This window comes from Bombina bombina, chromosome 7, assembly GCF_027579735.1.
Source record: "Bombina bombina isolate aBomBom1 chromosome 7, aBomBom1.pri, whole genome shotgun sequence".
NCBI classification, from domain to species: Eukaryota; Metazoa; Chordata; class Amphibia; order Anura; family Bombinatoridae; genus Bombina; species Bombina bombina.
This window is the reverse complement of record NC_069505.1, coordinates 239,187,614-239,211,841: the sequence shown is the minus strand read 5'-3', so window position 1 is coordinate 239,211,841 and position 24,228 is coordinate 239,187,614. Positions and strand designations below refer to the sequence as shown.

At 37.6% G+C, this 24,228-nt stretch overlaps 1 protein-coding gene across 1 annotated transcript in view; it reads right to left on the bottom strand.

Moving 5' to 3' along the window:
* Positions 1–24,228, bottom strand: part of LOC128636319 (receptor-type tyrosine-protein phosphatase beta) — a 390,099-nt gene that overhangs the window by 334,439 nt on the left and 31,432 nt on the right. Inside the window, exon 2 of the mRNA XM_053689349.1 lies at positions 3,587–3,605. Coding sequence (XP_053545324.1) covers positions 3,587–3,605 — 19 coding nt within the window. The remainder of the gene's footprint in view (positions 1–3,586; positions 3,606–24,228) is intronic.

Genomic DNA, 24,228 nt, shown 5'->3' with positions numbered 1-24,228 from the left:
AGCTAAAGTAGCTCCTTGAGTTATCAGTATTACTAGTAATCTATTCTTTGTGTGGGCATACACTGCCTATCCATATACATATTACTTCACCTCTATTTATTTATCTAGTTACATTCCTCACATCAAATAGATATTATATATGGCATTATCAAACAGTATAAATATCTCACAATTTTGTTAATCATGATCCATATATATCAACTATATGCTAACCAAGATATAATGTAATCAGTTTCCTTTGCATTATTTACCCTGCATATATTGTGGTATAAGTATTGTATCTATATTCCTTGTTTTTGTTACCAACAGTGACAAATGTAAATGTATATTGAATATTCATATGTATATTGTCTTAGGTTTGACACATATATGTCTTCCAGCCGGCAGTGAAACTGTTACACCTAGATTACAAGTTTTTCGTTAACAGGGGTGCGGTGCTAATGAGCAGTTTATGCTCACCGCTCACTTACAGACAGCGCTGGTATTACAGGTTTTTACAAACTCGGCGTTAACCGCAAAAAAGTGAGCGAAGAGCAAAATTTTGCTCCACATCTCACCTCAATACCAGCGCTGCTTACGTTAGCGGTGAGCTGGCTGAACGTGCTCGTGCACGATTTCCCCATAGAAATCAATGGGGGAGAGCCGGCTGAAAAAAACCTAACACCTGCAAAAAAGCAGCGTAAGCTCCTAACGCAGTCCCATTGATTCCTATGGGGAAACAAAAGTTATGTCTACACCTAATACCCTAACATGAACCCCGAGTCTAAACACCCCTAATCTTACACTTATTAACCCCTAATCTGCCGCCCCCGACATCGCCGACACCTGCATTATATTATTATCCCCTAATCTGCCGCTCCGGACACCGCCGCCACCTACATTATGCTTATGAACCCCTAATCTGCCGCCCCCAACATCGCCAACACCTACATTATACTTATGAACCCCTAATCTGCCGCGCCCAATGTCGCCGCAACCTAACTACATTTATTATCCCCTAATCTGCCACTCACAACATCGCCACCACTATAATAAAGTTATTAACCCCTAAACCTAAGTCTAACCCTAACCCCCGTAACTTAAATATAATTTAAATAAATCTAAATAAAATTAATACTATTAACTAAATAATTCCTATTTAAACTAAATACTTACCTGTAAAATAAACCCTACGATAGCTACAATATAACTAATAGTTACATTGTATCTAGCTTAGGGTTTATATTTATTTTACAGGCAACTTTGTATTTATTTTAACTAGGTAGAATAGTTACTAAATAGTTTTTAACAATTTAATAACTACCTAGCTAAAATAAATACAAATATACCTGTAAAATAAAACCTAACCTAAGTTACAATTACACCTAACACTACACTATAATTAAATTAATTAACTAAATTAAATACAATTAATTATAATTTAATAAATTATCTAAAGTACAAAAAAAACAAACACTAAATTACAGAAAATAATAAAATAATTACAAGATTTTTAAACTAATTACACCTACTCTAATCCCCCCTAAAAAAAGCCCCTCAAAATAAAAATAAATAAATAAAATTATCTAAAGTACGAACCCCCCCTGCTAAATTACAGAAAATAATAAAATAATTACAAGATTTTTAAACTAATTACACCTACTCTAATCCCCCTAACAAAATAAAAAAGCCTCCCAAAATAAAAAAAAGCCCTACCCTACACTAAATTACAAATAGCCCTTAAAAGGGCCTTTTGTGGGGCATTGCCCCAAAGTAATCAGCTCTTTTACCTGTAAAAAAAAAGTACAAATACCCCCCAGCATTAAAACCCACCACCCACACAACCAACCGTACTCTAAAACCCACACAATCCCCCCTTAAAAAACCCTGAAGATCACCCTACCGTGAGATGTCTTCACCCAAAGTTGTTGAGGACTTCGTTGAGGCCGAAGTCCTATCAGTCCTATCATTTTTTTGTATTTATATATTTTAACACATAAATATATATGTATATTTTCATATACATATATATTTAAAATTGCTGCCCGACTTACTCCCTTTTCTGCGCTAGTTCTCATGCTGTGTCTCACGGCATGAGAACAAGGCTCCCATTGGAGCCTATGAAAGCATGCTCTCATGAGCACAATGCTTCCGTGCAATGTGAACACAAGTTCGCGTTTACATTGCACCTAAATTGTATTACCAGCGCACATTTGCGTGCACTGGTGTTACAAAGTGGAGCGCAAATATTGCTTTCGCAGAAGCCACATTTTGCGCTCCTCTTAGAATCTGGCCCTTAATGGGCTGAAAAGGACTTCTCTACTCCAGTTTCAATCATGGTCCATTTTACCCATCTAGCATTGATGGTAGTGGAAGCAGCTTCATAAGGAGGTACAAAGGAAAGGAAAAGAGATGAGTATTCGGCTTTGGACAAATACAAATTATTCTGAATGTATGCCGGTTTGGTGATTTGTCCAACACACAAAAACATTATTAGCTGAAAAAGATGAAGAACGAATGATTGCTTCATCAAAATGCTTTGTTAATTCGTCCGTGTAGTTTGACAGCATAAAATGTGCAAGAAGGGTCAGAAAGCAGGGAGGGAACTATGTTGTTTGGCTAATCAGCTCTTTTGTTTGTAATGATGTACAGGTGACTGACCATTCATGTGTGCATTGTCCCCTGTATAATCCTGCTACAGTATTACTATTAACTGATGTTAGGGACAGTTTGGCACAAAATGTTGATTTTAGTCATACATTCAAGTTGTATCCTAGCACAGGAAGGTGAGAGACTAAGGGAGGCTCAGCTATTTCCAATCACATTGACTAGAGCCATTGGCACGTGCAGTTGTGTGAGTTCTATGCCTTTGTGAGCTAGTCATTGACTCCAATTCAAGCAGAGAGTTATATGTTCTGTTAGCATTGAAAGGTTCTTTTAATTGTTCAAATTCTATAATGTAACATTTTTGTAAAATTAGTTGTATAAATTCACTGTTCCTATTAGAAAGTACAGTAACAAATCCAAAATTAATATCCCCTGAAACAAATGTCCATATGAACAAAATTCAGCCAAACTGAACATTTGGAAAAATTGAAAACCAATCTTTCAAAAAAAATAATTTCTCACCCATGCAGATCTCTAGAAATGAGTATGGGACTGATATTCAGCGTTCTACATTTGTATTGTTTAAACATTTAATAACACAAGGGTTAGGTTGATCAGGAGAATAAGGATAGAAGAAGGAGACAGATAGAGTTTTAGTTCTGCGAGAGAAAAGTGACACAAAAAGAAGAGAACATTTTAGAATTTAAGATCAGGGCTCTTCTAAAGACTACAGTAGAAAGTTTAGTTGACAATTGTTTTAATTATAGAAGGTTGTTCTGGGGAAATGTCATGCATGTAACAACTTGTATGGAAGACTTTTTCTTTTGCGAATAGTGGATATCCATATATTTAACTCAGATTTGCCACTTCTCTTTGTTTTAAGGCCCTGTTTTCTTGTGTTCAAAAAGTTGTGTTTCCTAAGATAATGTATTTATACTTTGTTACCACTAGGTGGCAACCAAACCCACATTTTAAAAAAAAAAAAGCGGAAAGTACTTACATTCGCAGGCAGATTTCACCTGAAAATTGAACACAAAGCAGATAGTTAACACTTTAGAACAGCAGAATCTCATACATTTCATGTTATCTATTTTTTAAATATCATGTTTTAAACAAATCTTGGTTATTACGGCATAACTTGCTCACTTTCACTGATAAGATATAACCTATACAGTCAATAAAATCCAACTGTACAATGGTATCTTAACATTATTGTCTCCTGACAAGAGTTATACTCCATAGGTATAATAGAGAAGGGTGATGTCATTCTCACAAAGCTGATCTGTGCAGCAGCATAATAAGTAAAAGTTAAACGTTTCAGATCATTTATTTTTTCATTAAAAAAAATTAGACTTTAAGGGGCCTTCAGGTTTGCCGGAAAAAGAAGTTATGAAGCAGCATATCTTGCCCAACTGCTCTGAGGCGGTGGACGGAAATCAACCCAATCGAATATGATCGGGTTGATTGACACCGCAAATCTGCAGGGTGGCGGCATTGCACCAGCAGTTCACAAGAACTGCTGGTGCAATGATAAATAACGACAGCGAATGCTGTCGGCATTTATCGATGTGCCGCGATGTGCAGCGGACATGAAATGCTACTTCGTATCATGTCCGCTCGCACATTGGTAAATAGGCCCCTATGACTTGCTGCTGACTTTAAGTGAATTGACCTTCTAGAGTTTAAACTTATATATTTGGAGAATTAGTATCTTTTTTAGTAATATACAACTATTTTAGAGGGTTTCTTTTTTTAACCTGATATATATGTTTAGTAAATGAAACTATTGTTGTATAGTTGTGATAATGTTAACAATTTTGTGTTGTTTTTGGGAAGTAACAATATTGAGTTTCAGGAGTATTAATAGCAAAAGCAATGTAGGATTATGATAACTGGAAAAACACAATGACAATATCAGCTACATTTCAGAAATTGTTATCTGCTGAAAACAAACACAAGAAATAGAAATGGGATAAACGGAACAAACACGCACTTTTAAGAGCCAGACAAGGGTTTCTGTGTTTTGGATATAGATGTAAAATAATACATAATTACATATAACTAGTTGTGCTTGCCTATGCTCGTTGGATTTGTTAAAGGGACATGTTTCAGACAGTTAAAAAAAACTTTATAATTTACTTCTATTATAACATTTTGTTCTCTTGGTAAAAAGCATGAACGTAAGCTCAGGAGCGTCCACTTGTCTGGAGTACTTGTATGCTACGCCGTATATGTAATACCAAAATCGTGCAAAATCTGGCGTCGCCGGCGACGCTGCATATGTATTGGAGGCCAAAACTGTCTGCCCCCTCCCCATAGCAGAAAATTAAACTGTCTGCCCCCTCCCCATAGCAGAATGTAAAACTGACTTCACTCTCCCCATAGCAGAATATAAAACTGTCTGTCACCCACGTTATATCAGATTATAAAATTGTCTTCCCCCTCCCCATAGCAGATTATAAAACTGCCTTCCCCATAGCAGAATATAAAACTGTCTGCCCCCTGCCCATAGTAGATTATAAAACTGTGTGCCCCCTCCCCATAGCAGAATATAAAACTCTCTGCCCCCTCCCCATAGCAAATTATAAAACTGTCTGCTCCCTCCCCATAGCAGATAATAAAACTGTCTGCCCCCTCATCATAGCAGAATATAAAACTGCCTGCCCCCTCCCCATAGCAGAATATAAAACTGTCTTCCCCCCTCCCCATAGCAGAATATAAAAATGTCTGCCCCTCCCCATAGCAGAATATAAAACTGTCTGCCCCCTCCCCATAGCAGAATATAAAACTGTCTTCCCCCCTCCCCATAGCAGAATATAAAAATGTCTGCCCCTCCCCATAGCAGAATATAAAACTGTCTGCCCCCTCCCCATAGCAGAATATAAAAATGTCTGCCCCTCCCCCATAGCAGAATATAAAACTGACTGCCCCCTCCCCATAGCAGAATATAAAACTATATTCCCCCGCCCCATAGCAGAATACAAAACTGTCTGCCCCCTCCCCATAGCAGAATATAAAACTGTCTGCCCCCTTCCCATAGCAGATTATAAAACTGTCTGCCCCCTCCCCATAGCAGATTATAAAACTGTCTGCCCCCTCCCCATAGCAGAATATAAAACTGTCTTCCCCCTCCCCATAGCAGATTATAAAACTGTCTGCCCCCTCCCCATAGCAGAATATAAAACTGTCTGCCCCCTCCCCATAGCAGAATGTAAAACTGTCTTTCCCCTCCCCATAGCAGAATATAAAACTGTCTGTCACCCACCTTATAGCAGATTATAAAATTGTCTTCCCCCTCCCCATAGCAGATTATAAAACTGTCTGCCCCTTCCCCATAGCAGAAAATAAAACTGTCTGCCCCCTCCCCATAGCAGAATATAAAACTGTCTCCCCCCTCCCCATAGCAGAATATAAAACTGTCTTCCCCCTCCCCATAGCAGAATATAAAACTTTCTGTCACCCACCTTATAGCAGATTATAAAATTGTCTGCCCCCTCCCCATAGCAGAATGTAAAACTGTCTGCCCCCTTCCCATAGCAGAATATAAAACTATTTTACTGCGCCCCATAGCAGAATATAAAACTGTCTGCCACCCACCTTATAGCAGATTATTAAATTGTTTTCCCCTCCCCATAGCAGATTATAAAACTTTCTGCCCCCTCACCATAGCAGATTATAAAACTGTCTTCCCCCTCCCCATAGCAGAACATAAACCTGTCTGCCCCTCCCCATAGCAGATTATAAAAATATTTTCCCACTCCCCATAGCAGATTACAAAACTGTCTGCCCCTCCCCGTAGCAGAATATAAAACTGTCTGCCCTCTCCCCATAGCAGATTATAAAACTGTCTGCCCTCTCCCCATAGCAGAAAATAAAACTGTCTGCCCTCTCCCCATAGCAGATTATAAAACTGTCTTCCCCCTCCACATAGCAGATTATAAAACTGTCTGCCCCTTCCCCATAGCAGAAAATAAAACTGTCTGCCCCCTCCCCATAGCAGAATATAAAACTGTCTCCCCCCCTCCCCATAGCAGAATATAAAACTGTCTTCCCCCTCCCCATAGCAGAATATAAAACTTTCTGTCACCCACTTTATAGCAGATTATAAAATTGTCTGCCCCCTCCCCATAGCAGAATATAAAACTGTCTCCCCCCTCCCCATAGCAGAATATAAAACTGTCTTCCCCCTCCCCATAGCAGAATATAAAACTTTCTGTCACCCACCTTATAGCAGATTATAAAATTGTCTGCCCCCTCCCCATAGCAGAATGTAAAACTGTCTGCCCCCTCCCCATAGCAGAATATAAAACTATTTTACTGCGCCCCATAGCAGAATATAAAACTGTCTGCCACCCACCTTATAGCAGATTATTAAATTGTTTTCCCCTCCCCATAGCAGATTATAAAACTTTCTGCCCCCTCACCATAGCAGATTATAAAACTGTCTTCCCCCTCCCCATAGCAGAACATAAACCTGTCTGCCCCTCCCCATAGCAGATTATAAAAATATTTTCCCACTCCCCATAGCAGATTACAAAACTGTCTGCCCCTCCCCGTAGCAGAATATAAAACTGTCTGCCCTCTCCCCATAGCAGATTATAAAACTGTCTGCCCTCTCCCCATAGCAGAAAATAAAACTGTCTGCCATCTCCCCATAGCAGAATATAAAACTGTCTGCCCTCTCCCCATAGCAGATTATAAAACTGTCTTCCCCCTCCACATAGCAGATTATAAAACTGCCTTCCCCCCTCCCCATAGCAAGTAATAAAACTGTCTGCCCCCTCCCCATAGCAGATTATAAAACTGTCTGCCCCCTCCCCATAGCAGAATATAAAACTATCTCCCCCCTTCCTCATAGCAGAATGTAAAACTGTCTGCCCTCTCCCCATAGCAGATTATAAAACTGTCTTCCCCCTCCACATAGCAGATTATAAAATTGCCTTCCCCCCTCCCCATAGCAGATTATAAAACTGTCTGCCCCCTCCCCATAGCAGATTATAAAACTGTCTGCCCCCTCCCCATAGCAGAATATAAAACTATCTCCCCCCTTCCTCATAGCAGAATATAAAACTGTCTGCCCCCTCCCCATAGCAGAACATAAAACTATCTTCCCCCTTCCTCATAGCAGATTATAAAGCTGTCTGCCCCCTCCCCATAGCAGAATATAAACCTATCTTCCCCCTTCCTCATAGCAGATTATAAAACTGTCTGCCCCCTCCCCATAGCAAAATATAAAACTGTCTGCCCCCTCCCCATAACAGATTAGAAAACTGTCTGCCCCCTCCCCATAGCAGAAAATAAAACTGTCTTCCCCCTCCCCATAGCAGATTATAAAAATGTCTGCCCCTCCCCATAGCAGAATATAAAACTTTACACTTTAAAGGGAAACAAAGAGCAAAAATAAATTTAGCAATTCAGAAAAATTGTGACATTTATAAGAAAAATGTACTTTCTCTTGGTCTCCTTTGTGGAAACTTTCCTTTCCATGAGAGCATAGGCTCAGGAGCATTCACTTGTCTTGAGCAATATATGGCAGCAGTGTCTGCAATAATATTATGCATATGGGTCCTAGTTCTTAAAAACTTTGCAGCATGGAGAGAAATTAAAGTGCACACCTTGATGAATTTTCTAAAAAAAAAAAAAAAGAAGACCCCAGAGGTCCAGAGAAAGTAATGAAGCTCACTAGGATAAAGAATCTCACAGAGAAAGTGAGGTTAACAGCACCTCTTAGCAGAATATAAAACTGTCTGCCCCCTCCCCATAGCAGATTATAAAACTGTCTGCCCCCTCCCCATAGCAGATTATAAAACTGTCTTCCCCCTCCACATAGCAGATTATAAAACTGCCTTCCCCCCTCCCCATAGCAGATTATAAAACTGTCTGCCCCCTCCCCATAGCAGATTATAAAACTGTCTGCCCCCTCCCCATAGCAGATTATAAAACTGTCTGCCCCCTCCCCATAGCAGATTATAAAACTGTCTTCCCCCTCCCCATAGCAGATTATAAAACTGTCTTCCCCCTCCACATAGCAGATTATAAAAATGTCTGCCCCCTCCCCATAGCAGATTATAAAACTGTCTTCCCCCTCCACATAGCAGATTATAAAACTGCCTTCCCCCCTCCCCATAGCAGATTATAAAACTGTCTGCCCCCTCCCCATAGCAGATTATAAAACTGTCTACCCCCTCCCCATAGCAGAATATAAAACTATCTTCCCCCTTCCTCATAGCAAAATATAAAACTATCTGCCCCCTCCCCATAGCAGAATATAAAACTGTCTTCCCCCTCCCCATAACAGATTATAAAACTGTCTGCCCCCTCCCCATAGCAGATTATAAAACTGTCTGCCCCTCCCCATAGCAGAATACAAAATTGTTTTACCTCTCCCTATAGCAGATTATAAAACTGTCTTCCCCCTCCCTATAGCAGATTATAAAAATGTCTGCCCCTCCCCATAGCAGAATATAAAACTTTACACTTTAAAGGGAAACAAAGAGCAAAAATAAATTTAGCAATTCAGAAAAATTGTGACATTTATAAGAAAAATGTACTTTCTCTTGGTCTCCTTTGTGGAAACTTTCCTTTCCATGAGAGCATAGGCTCAGGAGCATTCACTTGTCTTGAGCAATATATGGCAGCAGTGTCTGCAATAATATTATGCATATGGGTCCTAGTTCTTAAAAACTTTGCAGCATGGAGAGAAATTAAAGTGCACACCTTGATGAATTTTCTAAAAAAAAAAAAAAAGAAGACCCCAGAGGTCCAGAGAAAGTAATGAAGCTCACTAGGATAAAGAATCTCACAGAGAAAGTGAGGTTAACAGCACCTCTTACTGATATAAATGCTCAGTTTGCTACAAATACAAATTAAACTAAAATATTACTTGCATTTACCTCTAATTAAGAGACATTACTTTTCTGTCAGTTAAATAAGTGTATAGTGATATTTGAACATCTGGCAAGATGAATCAGTGAGGCCTGCAAGTGTAATATTCTTAGATAATATAATGAGAGTTGTTGTGAGTGGACTACAGACACACACAGTGAATTCCCCTGCCCCTCACACTTTCTGAAAAGGCTTTTTTCACTAAGAAAAAATGCATTGAAATGCAATTCGTAAAAGATTCTCAGAAATTGTTACACAGAGTTAAATCCTAATTTGTTAAATTTACACAGAAACATTCAGAGCACAGTCTCATCTGAGCCGAGAGCTTTAGAGAATCAGACCTATAGTACTCATGATCCAACCTCAGTAAGTATTTAAGAGTTGTTGAAGGGGCTGATGATGAAAAACTAGCTGACATGGAGAGAAATCAAATCAATTCCTTGGTGAAACTTGGATAATCTCTCTCTCTAGAGAAGGGAATTTTGGGTATATTAATATTGCATTATGTTCTTTGTATTTAGATAACACAGACCATTTTTCCCACAATTAACATTGACTTTCCACCACTCTACAAATACACCCTGCCATAAATTATATGGTTATAAGTCCTGGATTGGCTACGGTTGTATTCGCAGCCAATTCATAAGCAATACATGAACAATGCACAGGAATAAATATTTAGGCCCAGATTACAAGTAAAACGCTAATGCTAGCGCAGGAAGCAATAAGCGGTATCGCTGGACCACACTAAAATTAGCGCACAACTTGATATTACAAGTCCATCGTAAATCCGATATACCCGAAGGCTTAGCATGGCCAACATTGCTCTAGCGCACCTGGAAACATAGATTAAATTATAAACAACCCCTTGAGTTCTGTCACAATATAAATATATATATATATATAGGTTAATAGGACAAGTGCACTCTCACGGACAGTATCACGATTTGCCAGGATGCATGAATGTGGGTAATAATAGCAAAAGATAGAAGACAGCACTCTCTGGTCTTAAATACAAAGGTTGTTTTATTTGTAGTGACGTTTCGGGGAAAGCTTCCCCGTGCTGTCTTCTATCTTTTGCTCTATATATATATATATATATATATATATATATATATATATATATATATATATATATATATATATATATATACTGTATATGTGTGTGTATGTATGTATGTATATATATATATATATATATGTGTGTGTGTATGTATATATATATCTATATATATATATGTGTGTGTGTGTATTTGTATGTATACAGGGAGTGCAGAATTATTAGGCAAGTTGTATTTTTGAGGATTAATTTTATTATTGAACAACAACCATGTTCTCAATGAACCCAAAAAACTCATTAATATCAAAGCTGAATAGTTTTGGAAGTAGTTTTTAGTTTGTTTTTAGTTATAGCTATTTTAGGGGGATATCTGTGTGTGCAGGTGACTATTACTGTGCATAATTATTAGGCAACTTAACAAAAAACAAATATATACCCATTTCAATTATTTATTTTTACCAGTGAAACCAATATAACATCTCAACATTCACAAATATACATTTCTGACATTCAAAAACAAAACAAAAACAAATCAGTGACCAATATAGCCACCTTTCTTTGCAAGGACACTCAAAAGCCTGCCATCCATGGATTCTGTCAGTGTTTTGATCTGTTCACCATCAACATTGCGTGCAGCAGCAACCACAGCCTCCCAGACACTGTTCAGAGAGGTGTACTGTTTTCCCTCCTTGTAAATCTCACATTTGATGATGGACCACAGGTTCTCAATGGGGTTCAGATCAGGTGAACAAGGAGGCCATGTCATTAGATTTTCTTCTTTTATACCCTTTCTTGCCAGCCACGCTGTGGAGTACTTGGACGCGTGTGATGGAGCATTGTCCTGCATGAAAATCATGTTTTTCTTGAAGGATGCAGACTTCTTCCTGTACCACTGCTTGAAGAAGGTGTCTTCCAGAAACTGGCAGTAGGACTGGGAGTTGAGCTTGACTCCATCCTCAACCCGAAAAGGCCCCACAAGCTCATCTTTGATGATACCAGCCCAAACCAGTACTCCACCTCCACCTTGCTGGCGTCTGAGTCGGACTGGAGCTCTCTGCCCTTTACCAATCCAGCCACGGGCCCATCCATCTGGCCCATCAAGACTCACTCTCATTTCATCAGTCCATAAAACCTTAGAAAAATCAGTCTTGAGATATTTCTTGGCCCAGTCTTGACGTTTCAGCTTGTGTGTCTTGTTCAGTGGTGGTCGTCTTTCAGCCTTTCTTACCTTGGCCATGTCTCTGAGTATTGCACACCTTGTGCTTTTGGGCACTCCAGTGATGTTGCAGCTCTGAAATATGGCCAAACTGGTGGCAAGTGGCATCTTGGCAGCTGCATGCTTGACTTTTCTCAGTTCATGGGCAGTTATTTTGCTCCTTGGTTTTTCCACACGCTTCTTGCGACCCTGTTGACTATTTTGAATGAAACGCTTGATTGTTCGATGATCACGCTTCAGAAGCTTTGCAATTTTAAGAGTGCTGCATCCCTCTGCAAGATATCTCACTATTTTTGACTTTTCTGAGCCTGTCAAGTCCTTCTTTTGACCCATTTTGCCAAAGGAAAGGAAGTTGCCTAATAATTATGCACACCTGATATAGGGTGTTGATGTCATTAGACCACACCCCTTCTCATTACAGAGATGCACATCACCTAATATGCTTAATTGGTAGTAGGCTTTCGAGCCTATACAGCTTGGAGTAAGACAACATGCATAAAGAGGATGATGTGGTCAAAATAATCATTTGCCTAATAATTCTGCACTCCCTGTATATGTCTATATGTGTGTTTACATGTGCATTTATGCGTTTATATGTGTAAATATGTATGCACACATATAAACACACATATTTATGTGTGTTCATTCACACATTCACTTTTGAGTCCTTCCCAGTCAAATACCTTAAAACATGCAAAATCATTTTTAATCATTTTTAATACGATTTTTTTTAATAGAAATCCTATGTTCTAGACTTTGGAAAAAAAAGCTATTTAAAAAATATATATGATGTAAATAAAGTGGGGTCACCAACGCTATAGCCCCAGAAACTACACGCTTCTTATGGTGTGTTAATCTATCCCTGTGGGCCAGGTATCAATATATAGAAATATGGATAAAAGAGAGATAAGTAACTGAATCAGAGACAAACTGAAAAGCAAAACGAGTAATCGAGTAATCCTTACGTGTTTAGAAGTTATTTATACTTCTTTCCTATGACAAAGAAGTATACAGACAAAGAAGTATAACGCTTAAGGATTACTCGAGTGGGCATACAGAGACTGTATATACATACCGTCAGCCTTTTAGCTTTAGTTAAAGTTTTCTTTGAAAGACGTCTTTCTTTAGAAAATGTTTTGCTTTTCAGTTTGTTTATTTACTTGTTTTATCTTGACATTCATGTTGTAGTTGTCACACTTTCTTTATAACCAGCATACAGTTTTAATAGTTGACTGTTCACTCCCTCTGTGGATCAGAGGATCCCTGGGGATTTATACTACAGCCTACACTAGATGTTATATGATATAAAACTTACCTCATTACGGATTGAGGTCTTTAAATGTAAGTGCGCTACCTTGAGTTTGTCTAATAAATATTTTGTTAAGTTTGCACAGAATTACGCTATGTGATTTCTTTTCTTCTCCTGCGCTTCCACTTTGGTATATTTCTACTACCATCCATACTCCGGAGGGTACAAAGATCTAAAAATTCAGGCTGGAAGTTTCACTACAGAGCACTAAGATACTTTTGAATCACAGCAAATTTCCACAGTCAGAGGCCAAAACAAGATCTGGAGCCAAGATCCACGGCTGATACAGTTGCAAGGGACCCCATAGGAGGACAAAGGGATATTCCCCTCACCTTTACGGAGCCTATATCTTACCTCATATGATTGAGGTGACGTCTGGTAAGAAGACACCCATTTACAGTATTCAATTGTTTACATTGGAGATTGGGACTAAAATAAAGAACATCTGTATAGAGTCACAGTTTACGAACTGTTGCATTTTATTACATTTCTATCTTATGTAGAGAATAGTTCTGTGCGCTAGTTTCCCATTGATTTCCTCTATCTTTATAATATATATATATATATATATATAAAATAAAAAGAATACATTTCTTCTAAGTGAAGAACATAGGAATCTGAAGTATTCCTAACACACCTTCAGCTTTTGAGTAGTTAATCTATTGAAGCATCAGCTTAGAGTGCAATACAATGAGAAGGCTTCTTTAACGTGCCCCATAGAACTCTGTGGGGAGAGGCAGTTAGCGCAGTCACGATATCCAAAGTTCTGAAATTACTGATCACTTTTTATTTTCAACTTGTAATAGCAGCGCTAACCTTAGAATGCTTTTTTCCTTGAGAGCAATTAAAGGGAAACCCACAAGTTTTCTTTCATAATTCAGATAGAGCAAACAATTTTAAACAACGTTCATAATTACTTCAATTATCTAATTTGCTCCATTCTCATACGGCTAGATTTAGAGTTTTGTCGGTAACGACCCGCGTAGCTAACGCTGGCTTTTTTCTGGCCGCACCTTTTAAATAACTCTGGTATTGAGAGTCCACATAATGGCTGCGTTAGGCTCCAAAAAGGGAGCGTACAGGCATATTTAACGCCACTGCAACTCTCGATACCAGAGTTGCTTACGGAAGCGGCCAGCTTCAAAAACGTGCTCGTGCACGATTCCCCCATAGAAAACAATGGGGCTGTTTGAGCTGAAAAAAAAACTAACACCTGCAAAAAAGCCGCGTTCAGCTCCTAACGCAGCCCCATTGTTTGCTATGTGGAAACACTTCCTACATCTGCACCTAACACTCTAACATGTACCCCGAGTCTAAACACCCCTAATCTTACACTTATTAACCCCTATTCTGCCGCCGCCCCCGCTATCGCTGACCCCTGCATATTATTTTTAACCCCTAATCTGCCGCTCCGTAAACCGCCGCTACTTACATTATCCCTATGTACCCCTAATCTGCTGCCCCTAACACCGCCGACCCCTATATTATATTTATTAACCCCTAATCTGCCCCCCACAACGTCGCCTCCACCTGCCTACACTTATTAACCCCTAATCTGCCGAGTGGACCGCACCGCTATTATAATAAAGTTATTAACCCCTAATCTGCCTCACTAACCCTATAATAAATAGTATTAACCCCTAATCTGCCCTCCCTAACATCGCCGACACCTAACTTCAAACATTAACCCCTAATCTGCCGACTGGAGCTCACCACTATTCTAATAAATTTATTAACCCCTAAAGCTAAGTCTAACCCTAACACTAACACCCCCCTAAATTAAATATAATTTAAATCTAACGAAATAAATTAACTCTTATTAAATAAATTATTCCTATTTAAAGCTAAATACTTACCTGTAAAATAAATCCTAATATAGCTACAATATAAATTATATTTATATTATAGCTATTTTAGGATTTATATTTATTTTACAGGTAACTTTGTATTTATTTTAACCAGGTACAATAGCTAAAATAGTTAAAATAATTACAAAATTACCTGTAAAATAAATCCTAACCTAAGTTACAATTAAACCTAACACTACACTTTCAATAAATTAATTAAATAAAATACCTACAATTACCTACAATTAAACCTAACACTACACTATCAATAAATTAATTAAATACAATATCTACAAATAAATACAATGAAATAAACTAACTAAAGAACAAAAAATAAAAAAGAACTAAGTTACAAAAAATAAAAAATATTTACAAACATCAGAAAAATATTACAACAATTTTAAACTAATTACACCTACTCTAAGCCCCCTAATAAAATAACAAAGACCCCCAAAATAAAAAGAATGCCCTACCCTATTCTAAATTACTAAAGTTCAAAGCTCTTTTACCTTACCAGCCCTGAACAGGGCCCTTTGCGGGGCATGCCCCAAAGAATTCAGCTCTTTTGTCTGTAAAAAACCCCCACATACAATACCCCCCCCCCCAACATTACAACCCACCACCCACATACCACTAATCTAACCCAAACCCCCCTTAAATAAACCTAACACTAAGCCCCTGAAGATCTTCCTACCTTATCTTCACCATACCAGGTTCACCGATCGATCCAGAAGAGCTCCTCCGATGTCCTGATCCAAGCCCAAGCGGGGAGATGAAGATGTCCATGATCCGGCTGAAGTCATCATCCAAGCGGGAGCTGAAGAGGTCCATGATCCGGCTGAAGTCTTCTATCAACGGCATCTTCAATCTTCTTTCTTTCGGATCCATCTTGCAGACCTCCGACGCGGCACATCCTGCTGGCCCGACGGACTACAGACGAATGAAGGCTCCTTTAAGGGACGTCATCCAAGATGGCGTCCCTCGAATTCTGATTGGCTGATAGGATTCTATCAGCCAATCGGAATTAAGGTAGGAAAATTCTGATTGGCTGATGGAATCAGCCAATCAGAATCAAGTTCAATCCGATTGGCTGATCCGATCAGCCAATCAGATTGAGCTCACATTCTATTGGCTGTTCCGATCAGCCAATAGAATGCGAGCTCAATCTGATTGGCTGATTTAGACGACTCTAAATACCGGAGTTAGAAAGATCCCATTGAAAAGATAGGATACGCAATTGACGTAAGGGGATCTGCGGTATGGAAAAGTTGCGGCTGAAAAGTGAGCGTTAGACCCTTTCCTGACTGACTCCAAATATAGGAGCCTCTAACGCTGGTTTTCACGGCTACCGCCAAACTCTAAATCTAGGCCTTAGTATCCTTTGTTGAAGGAGCAGTAATCCAGCTAGCTGAAAGTCAATGAAGAGGCCTATATGTATAGCCACCAATCAGCAGCTTCTGAACCTACCTAATTATACTTTTCCACAAAGGATATAAAGAGAACAAAACAAATTAGATAATAGAAATACATTTGAAAGTTGTTTAAAATGACATGCTCTATCTAAACCATAAAACTAACATTTTGGGTTTCCTATCCCTTTAATGCTAATGAGCGATACATTTTTTTAGTAATCTATCCCTTAAAGACCAGTGAAAAACAAAGGATGAAACAGCACCTCCGGCATTTTCAATAATAATTTTAAGTTTAAAAAATGAATTAACTTTAATTGCGCAACAAAGGAACAAGGTAAGATTTCATCAAATATTTATTTTTAGAACATGTTTGGTTACTGAATAACGTAAGCATAATTAGAAGGGTTATATGTTAAAATGACCTTGCTTATGTCACAAAATGACGCACAGCCTTTTGGAATGCTTTCAAACTGCTCCTAGAATTGCTTATGACACATTTTACTGACATATTTCATATCTCGTTTGGTTGTCTTCCTTTTTTTTTTAATCTGTTAATAAAAGTTCTTATAAGTTATTAAAGGGACACTCAGGTCAAATTAAATTTTCATGATTCAGATAGAGCATGTAATTTTAAACAACTTTGCAATTTACTTCCATAAAAAAAAAAAATGTGCACAGTCTTTTATGTTTACACTTTTTTAGTCACCAGCTCCTATTGAGCATGTGCAAGAATTCCCAGACTATACGTATATGCATTTGTGATTGGCTGATTGCTATCACATGGTACAGGGGGAGTGGAAATATACATAACTTTGAAATTTGTTAGAAAAAAATCTGCTACTCATTTGAAATTCAGAGTAAATTCTATTGTATTGTCTTGTTATCTTGTATTTGTAGATTATGCAAATATACTGTGTTTACTGGTCCTTTAATTATTAAAAAAAAAATTCAGACTGAATTTTGTGTTTAAAATGTAAAGGGACATTGCCATAATTGGAAAGCACATTGATGCATTACAGTTTTTGAAAGAAGCATTTTTGTAATATACAAGCAGTGGCGGCTGGTGAATTTTTAAGATGGTGGTGCACAAGACCCCGCCCCTTTGAGAACGCCCCACCCCTCGAATGGCCCCACCCATTTGAACCAAAACCTAAACTCTTGAATTTGATTATATATATGTACTGGTCTGATAAACACTATTTATACATATCTTACTTACATTACATATATAATATCTTTATAACAGCAGCATGCTCTTGCCTTACACCTCTTCTATTCTATTCAATATTGCAAGTATGCGCCGAAAGAAGAGCAGTATGAGAGCGTGCTGCTGTAAAAAAAATGTGTCTGTGTATGTGTCTGTGTGTAGTAGTAGTAGTGTTTATGTGTGTGTGTGTATATGTGTGTATGTGTCTGTGCGTAGTAGCAGTAGTGTTTATATGTGTGGGTATCTTTTATAGCCATAATATTTTTTGTCAGGGTATAACACACATACACACACACTTTCATTATTTATTTTGTCCCCTTTTCCTGCATTGTGAAATTTCCAATTTTCCTGAGTTTCTATGAAGTAATGGGTACTTCCATGTTAAAAAGTAGTTATCCTTTGTCTAGTCTCTTCTACTGAGGACAATTGAAGACAAAAAGTGTGCAAATGAAAACTTTTAAAATATAGCAATGCTAAAAAAGTGTTTTAAAATGATAAAATTACTTTAACATTTGTATATTCCACAAACCATTGTTTGCACAGTTGCACACTCTATGTCCCTAATTGCCCTCAGCAGAAAAGATTAGATAAGAGAAACCTAGGTTTTAACATGGCAGTGCCTAATTCTTTAAAGAAGCTAACATTTTATACATAGTTCTTAAAATTTAAACTGGTATTTTAAAGATACATCTACATATTCCTAAGGTAACCTTTGCTTTCATTATATCTTCATTATATCTTCAGTAAAATAAATGTTAGAAAAAAAATAAGAAAAATGCATACATTTTTAGTAAAACAAATGTAAAATTAAAAATAAAATATTTTGGGTGTGTCCACAAAGCTTTTAGCTAATTTTTGTATATATAGATGACAACCTTTGACTTTAATTGTTAACATTTCGCAAGACACACAAATGTATGTACATATGCAGACAGTCACACAAAAACGCATATACATACTAACACATTCTAAGTTTGATGAACATTTGTCTTTACACTTTCAATCAACAATCTGAGCTAAGCAATTAATTTTGAAGCAGGCCTCTTGTAATACACTTGTAAGGGAGATAACATTTCCCACCATGCATGCATAGATTCTATTCTTAGTAAGCTAAGATGGTTAATGAGTAATTTGCTTCCTTTAACACAAAACAGACCCTCAGAAAACGAAAACCATTTCTTGCTTAAGCTCTTGACAGCTCTGAAAATAACTGTAGGCAGCTGCCATATACATATTTTATCCCCATGATTATTTGCAGTTCTGAGAACATTCATACTGAATAAAGTTATTTACAAGTGCCCTTTGCCTGTGCTTTTCATGCGTTGCATGTGTCAGAAGAAAGGTTAGGTTGAGGACAAGCCAAGGTAGGAAATTATGGCGCCATATATATCGATAGAAACACATTAAAACAGTTTTTATTCTAAAGCCATAGTACCTGCTCTGTATGAACAAAGATCCTCTCCTGACAGCCTCCTCTTCCGCCCACACAAGTAAGGCCAAGTCCGCCTAGCTCAGACGCTGCAAAAGTAGTTGTGTAGTTTATGGCGTAACTGTTACGCCCCTGCCTCCTCTCCTCCTACACTGACACACATAGTCAGCTCAGCTCTTAGTGTGCGAGTGTCACGTGACAGCTGGCTCCCGCACACTAAGAGCTGTGCGAACAGGGAGGCTATGGGCTGGCCTGTAGGTGGCGCTGCAGTCAATGCAGTTTTAAAGTGGAAAGTGCTTTTGCCTATACTTCTATGTATCGCACGTGCGATACATAGAAGTATAGGCAAAACAGCCCTTTCGACTTTCAGGTTTCAGCCTAATATGCATGATGTCATGATGATAGTTACACTGCACAGTCTCACAGAAGACAGCACACAGGAAAATAATACATAAATATAATATAAAATATAATATAAAATAATATAAATAAAAATAAAAATTTTCATAATTTTTTTTTCTAATTTTTTTTTTCTTAAGTTCTGCTCATTTTTTCTCCCTCTCCTCTGCCCCCTGGGGGTTCACGTGCGACAGTGCACATATGGAGGAGCCTCCACTGTATACAAGTATTAGTAAAACTGCTTCTGATAAAAACTATAGCTTTTTTTAAATGGGTATTAAAGTATGCACAGTCCACCAGCATTTTGTTTTAACACAGCACTTTCTCAAACAGTCTAAGGTGATAGTACCATCTGGTAATGACTCAATTTGTTAATCGTTGACATGATACAAGCCCCACTAGTGCTCAGAGCAGCTGCAGTAGTTAAAATGCTGCCTTGCTGAGAATATCTAGCTATGCTTCACATGAAACAGTGATAACTTTTACTAAAAGCAGTTTTGCCAGTATATTAAAAATGTTTCTATTCAAAGATGTAATTAATCTATATGCATTTAAAGCGACAGTAAACCAACAAAATAATGTTATATAATTCTGCACATAGTGCAGAATTATACAACATTATTTTAGCGCTAACTTTATTCAACATAATATTGCTGCAATATTTTATTATAACAGAGGATTTCTCAGAACGCCACTCCTTGCTCTACTGAGCTGGTCTGTTTTTTTCACTGAGTGCATCTGGGCAGCTGTCTAGTCACAGCCCGGCCCGATCACGCCATTACACTCAATGTAGCTCGCTCCCACTATCAGACCAGAGCATGAGCTAACAACATTGATCGGCCGGCTGTGACTAGACAGCTGCCCAGATGTGCTCAGGGGAAATACCAGACACCCCCAGTAGAGCAAGGAGCGGCAGTTGGAGAAATCCTCCTTTATAATAAAATATTGCAGCAATATTATGTTGAATAAAGTTAGCACTAAGATAATGTTATATAGTTCTGCACTATTAATTGTAGGTTTGCTGCCCCTTTAAATTTTGACCTGAATGTACCTTTAAATTAGAACTGACTAAACTGGAAAGCAACAGTGTTTTTCAATAATAGAATTTTAATGAACAATTTCTTAAAAACTCAAAATACAACTAAAAATCCTATCAAATCTGAATTAAATGTTTTGTTTTAGATCATTTTGTTATTGCACTGGTGCTTGTATATAGTTATGTGTTTAACCACACATAGACCAAGATTACAAGTTGTGTGCTAAACCGAGTGCGTAAATAACGCGAAAAAAATAAGCGGTATCGCACTCTCCATAGCGCTGCCATTACAAGTTACTGAAAAACCTACCCTGGTGAATATCCGGACAGGGCATCTGCCACTGTTTCACCTGGATATTGGCCAGAGGGATTGCCTCTGGGTACTGGGTGGCATAGTCCACCAGAGTGAGAATATATTTCTTTCTGGAGGGACTGGGTAGGGCCAATGGACCTACTATGTCTACAGCAAAATTAGTTAACTGGCTAACAAGGCACCAAGAAAACAATCACTTTTTTTCTAATTCTTTTTTCTAATTGACTTTTATTATCGAAATGTCTTTGTTTTCTTAGTACCTTTTGTTGAAAAGCAGGGGCATTAGCTCAGGAGTGAGCACATGTCTGGATCAGTACATAGCAGCTGTTTTACAAGAATGTTACCCATTTGCAAGACCACAATATGGCAGCACTATTTCCTGCTATATAGTGCACCAGATGCCTTCCTAGGTCGCTCTTCAACACAGAATATTATGGGATTAAAGCAAATTTGATCAAATAAATACATTGGAAAGAAATTTAAAATGGTTTGCTCTGTCTGAATCACAAAATATTTTTTGAGTTCCATATCTATTTAAGGAATATAATGTATATAACAATGTATATATAATGTATAAAACAATGTATATATAATGTATAAAACAATGTATATATAATGTATATAACAATGTATATATAATGTATATAACAATGTATATATAATGTATAAAACAATGTATATATAATGTATAAAACAATGTATATATAATGTATATAACAATGTATATATAATGTATATAACAATGTATATATAATGTATGTGTTTTTTTTACAGGTACAGCATTTATATCCTCTTTGCTGTCAGGGCATAAGGGGAATCTTTTCTTTATATTTTTTATAGTTTTATTTAAACTAAATAACAGAACAAATGAAACAAAATCTTTGCTAAATTGTTATCTTTTATAATATTTGTTTTAATTATAATTTTTACTGAGGTTAAAACAATTACAGAGCCAGTAAAATGTCAATCACTCAACATCACAGCAGTTTCAAACTGCTCTTATATACGTAATTAAAGTCATAAACCGCAACCAATACGTCAGATTTAAGAATGTTGTAATTATCCAAAGATTGGAGATTTTGCAGATACTGATCACAAATAAACATTCATCCCTCTTTTACGCTGTTAAGTTGAAGAACAGTTAAAGCGAAAGTAAATCCTAGCGAAACGCTAGGACTGACTATTGAAACAAATAAAGGGCACTTTCATTAATGAACTATAAGATACTTCATGTAGAAAGCTCCTTTATTTGTTTCAATCAATCGCTGTTTTTAGCTGCTACAGCAGCCCACGGCTAAAACAATTTTTTTTTTGCTGAGGTGACGTTTTCACCTCTTAGCCAATAGCCGTGCTGTAAATCCTGCACCCATGGGCGCCAAGACGGATTTACTGCACGGCTATTGGCTAAGAGGTGAAAACGTCACCTCTTAGCAAAAAATTTTTAGCCGTGGGCTGCTGTACAAGGTAAAAACAAATAAAGGAGCTTTCTACATGAAGTATCTTATACTTCATTAATGAAAGTCCCCTTTATTTGTTTCAATAGTCAGTCCTAGCGTTTGTAAAACGCTAGGATTTACTTTCACTTTAAGTCAAGAATAAACTTTCATGATTCAGATAGAGCATGCAATTTTAAACATCTTTCCAATGTACTTATATTATCCAATTTGCTTTGTTCCTTTGGTGTCCTTTGTTGGAAAGCATACTAAGGGTTGGTTGACAAGTCGAGCACTAATTTATTACAAGTGGCTGGTTAGTGGCTGGTTATTGCAAGTGGCTGGTTATTGCTACCCCAAGCTCGCTGTAGCAATTAGCACTCAGAAAATTAACCAGAGATCAGAACTCTGGATAATTTTCTAAAAGTGCCTCAAATACCCCAAAATAGAGGGTCTTTTAGTTTTTATGGAAAGAAAATTTAGCATTTTTTTCCATAAAAAAACAACTGCACTAGGCAGTTTTGTTAGAAAAAAAAACAGAACTAAAAAGTGCTTTCACATTGTGGTCTGTGGGAAGTGTGTGTTCCCAATAAATATATATGTACATGCTTATATATGTATTTATGTATATAATCATCTACAATCTGCTGCCATCGCTGCACGACTTACCCCCTTCACTGCGCAAGGTTCTCATCCCTTTAAGTGTCTTGAGAATGGCCCCAATAGGATCAGTCTCAAGAGCAGAATGGGCACAAGTAAAAGACGAATCTAGCAACTGTACAGATTTATTACATTAAAGGGACACTGAATCCAAACCTTTTCTTTCATTATTCAGACAGAGCAGCAATTTTAAGCAACTTTCTAATTTACTCCTATTATCACATTTTCTTCATTCTCTTGGTATCTTTATTTGAAAAGCAAGAATGTCATATTTGGTACAACTGTAATTCTCAGGATGTCCCTGGGAAGTTGCTTACATAGGTGAGCGCACTGAATATGCCTATCAGAAATTATGTTATCCCATAATTTCAGGCAAAGACTCAGAAATGTTATTACCTGTCGTAAAAGAGAGGGGAGTGGATATTTCTGGCAAAAGACAGGGGTTTCCTAGCCCTCTGGAAAGAAGGTGTGTCATATCATGGAAACTTGTATAAGAATTTTGTGTTTTAACAATGCAAGTGTTCATTCTTACATGGGAGGCTGTAAACCAACAGAGTGATGGACCATCTTTTCCTGCCAACCTCCCTGGCACAAATACAAGACTAGTAAAGTATAAGGGTTTCTGTTATTTCTCCTTTTTATTTTAAAACTGTTTGCTTGTGTTTAATTCTACTTGTTGACATATTTTAATTAATAATGCACTGTGCATAATTTTTGTTGGCATAATAGATATTCAATTATTAAGTTTCTGCCTTTGTCTAATATTTGAACCACGTTACTGAAAGAGACTGGTAGTATTAGTATTGTGATTTTAGGTTATTTTTTTGTTAAATTGTTTTCTGAGAGATAAAGTGTATTCTGGGTTTCCTTAGGATTTCCCATAAAATCTTAAGTGGTGGCAGCTTAGAGCTAGCTGTAGTTTAGTGTGGGTGGCATTAAAGAGGAGTTTTTTGGCATTTTGTTATGTCTAGTACAGACTAGAGAGTGTTGTTAACCATTGCACCCACTGAACTAAGTCACAGGCTTGCCTGGAGTGACTAGACTGTGACAGATTAGTGACAGTAGAAAGGGTCTGTTAACCCTTTCTGTGCCAAACATGTGACTGGCACAGGGTTGGTTAACCCTGGTCATCACAGTGACAACATTAGAAGCAGGGCTAAATGTGTATGTTCCAATCACTGGATTTAGTCTCATCTGTGGCAGAATGGGGGGTGTTCTAAGTATGAGATCTTTCTTATCTGTTTAATTAGTCTGAAGGAGTTTAATATATAGTAAAAGAAGGGAATAATTAAGAATAAAGGCCTAGATTACAAGTGAAGTTTACAAATATTAGTGCTATTGTGAGTTAAAGGGCCCCTGCAAAGGGTTTAGAGCAGTGTTTCCCAAACACGATCCTCACATACAGCAAACAGGCCTGGTTTTCGTTATAGTTGAAC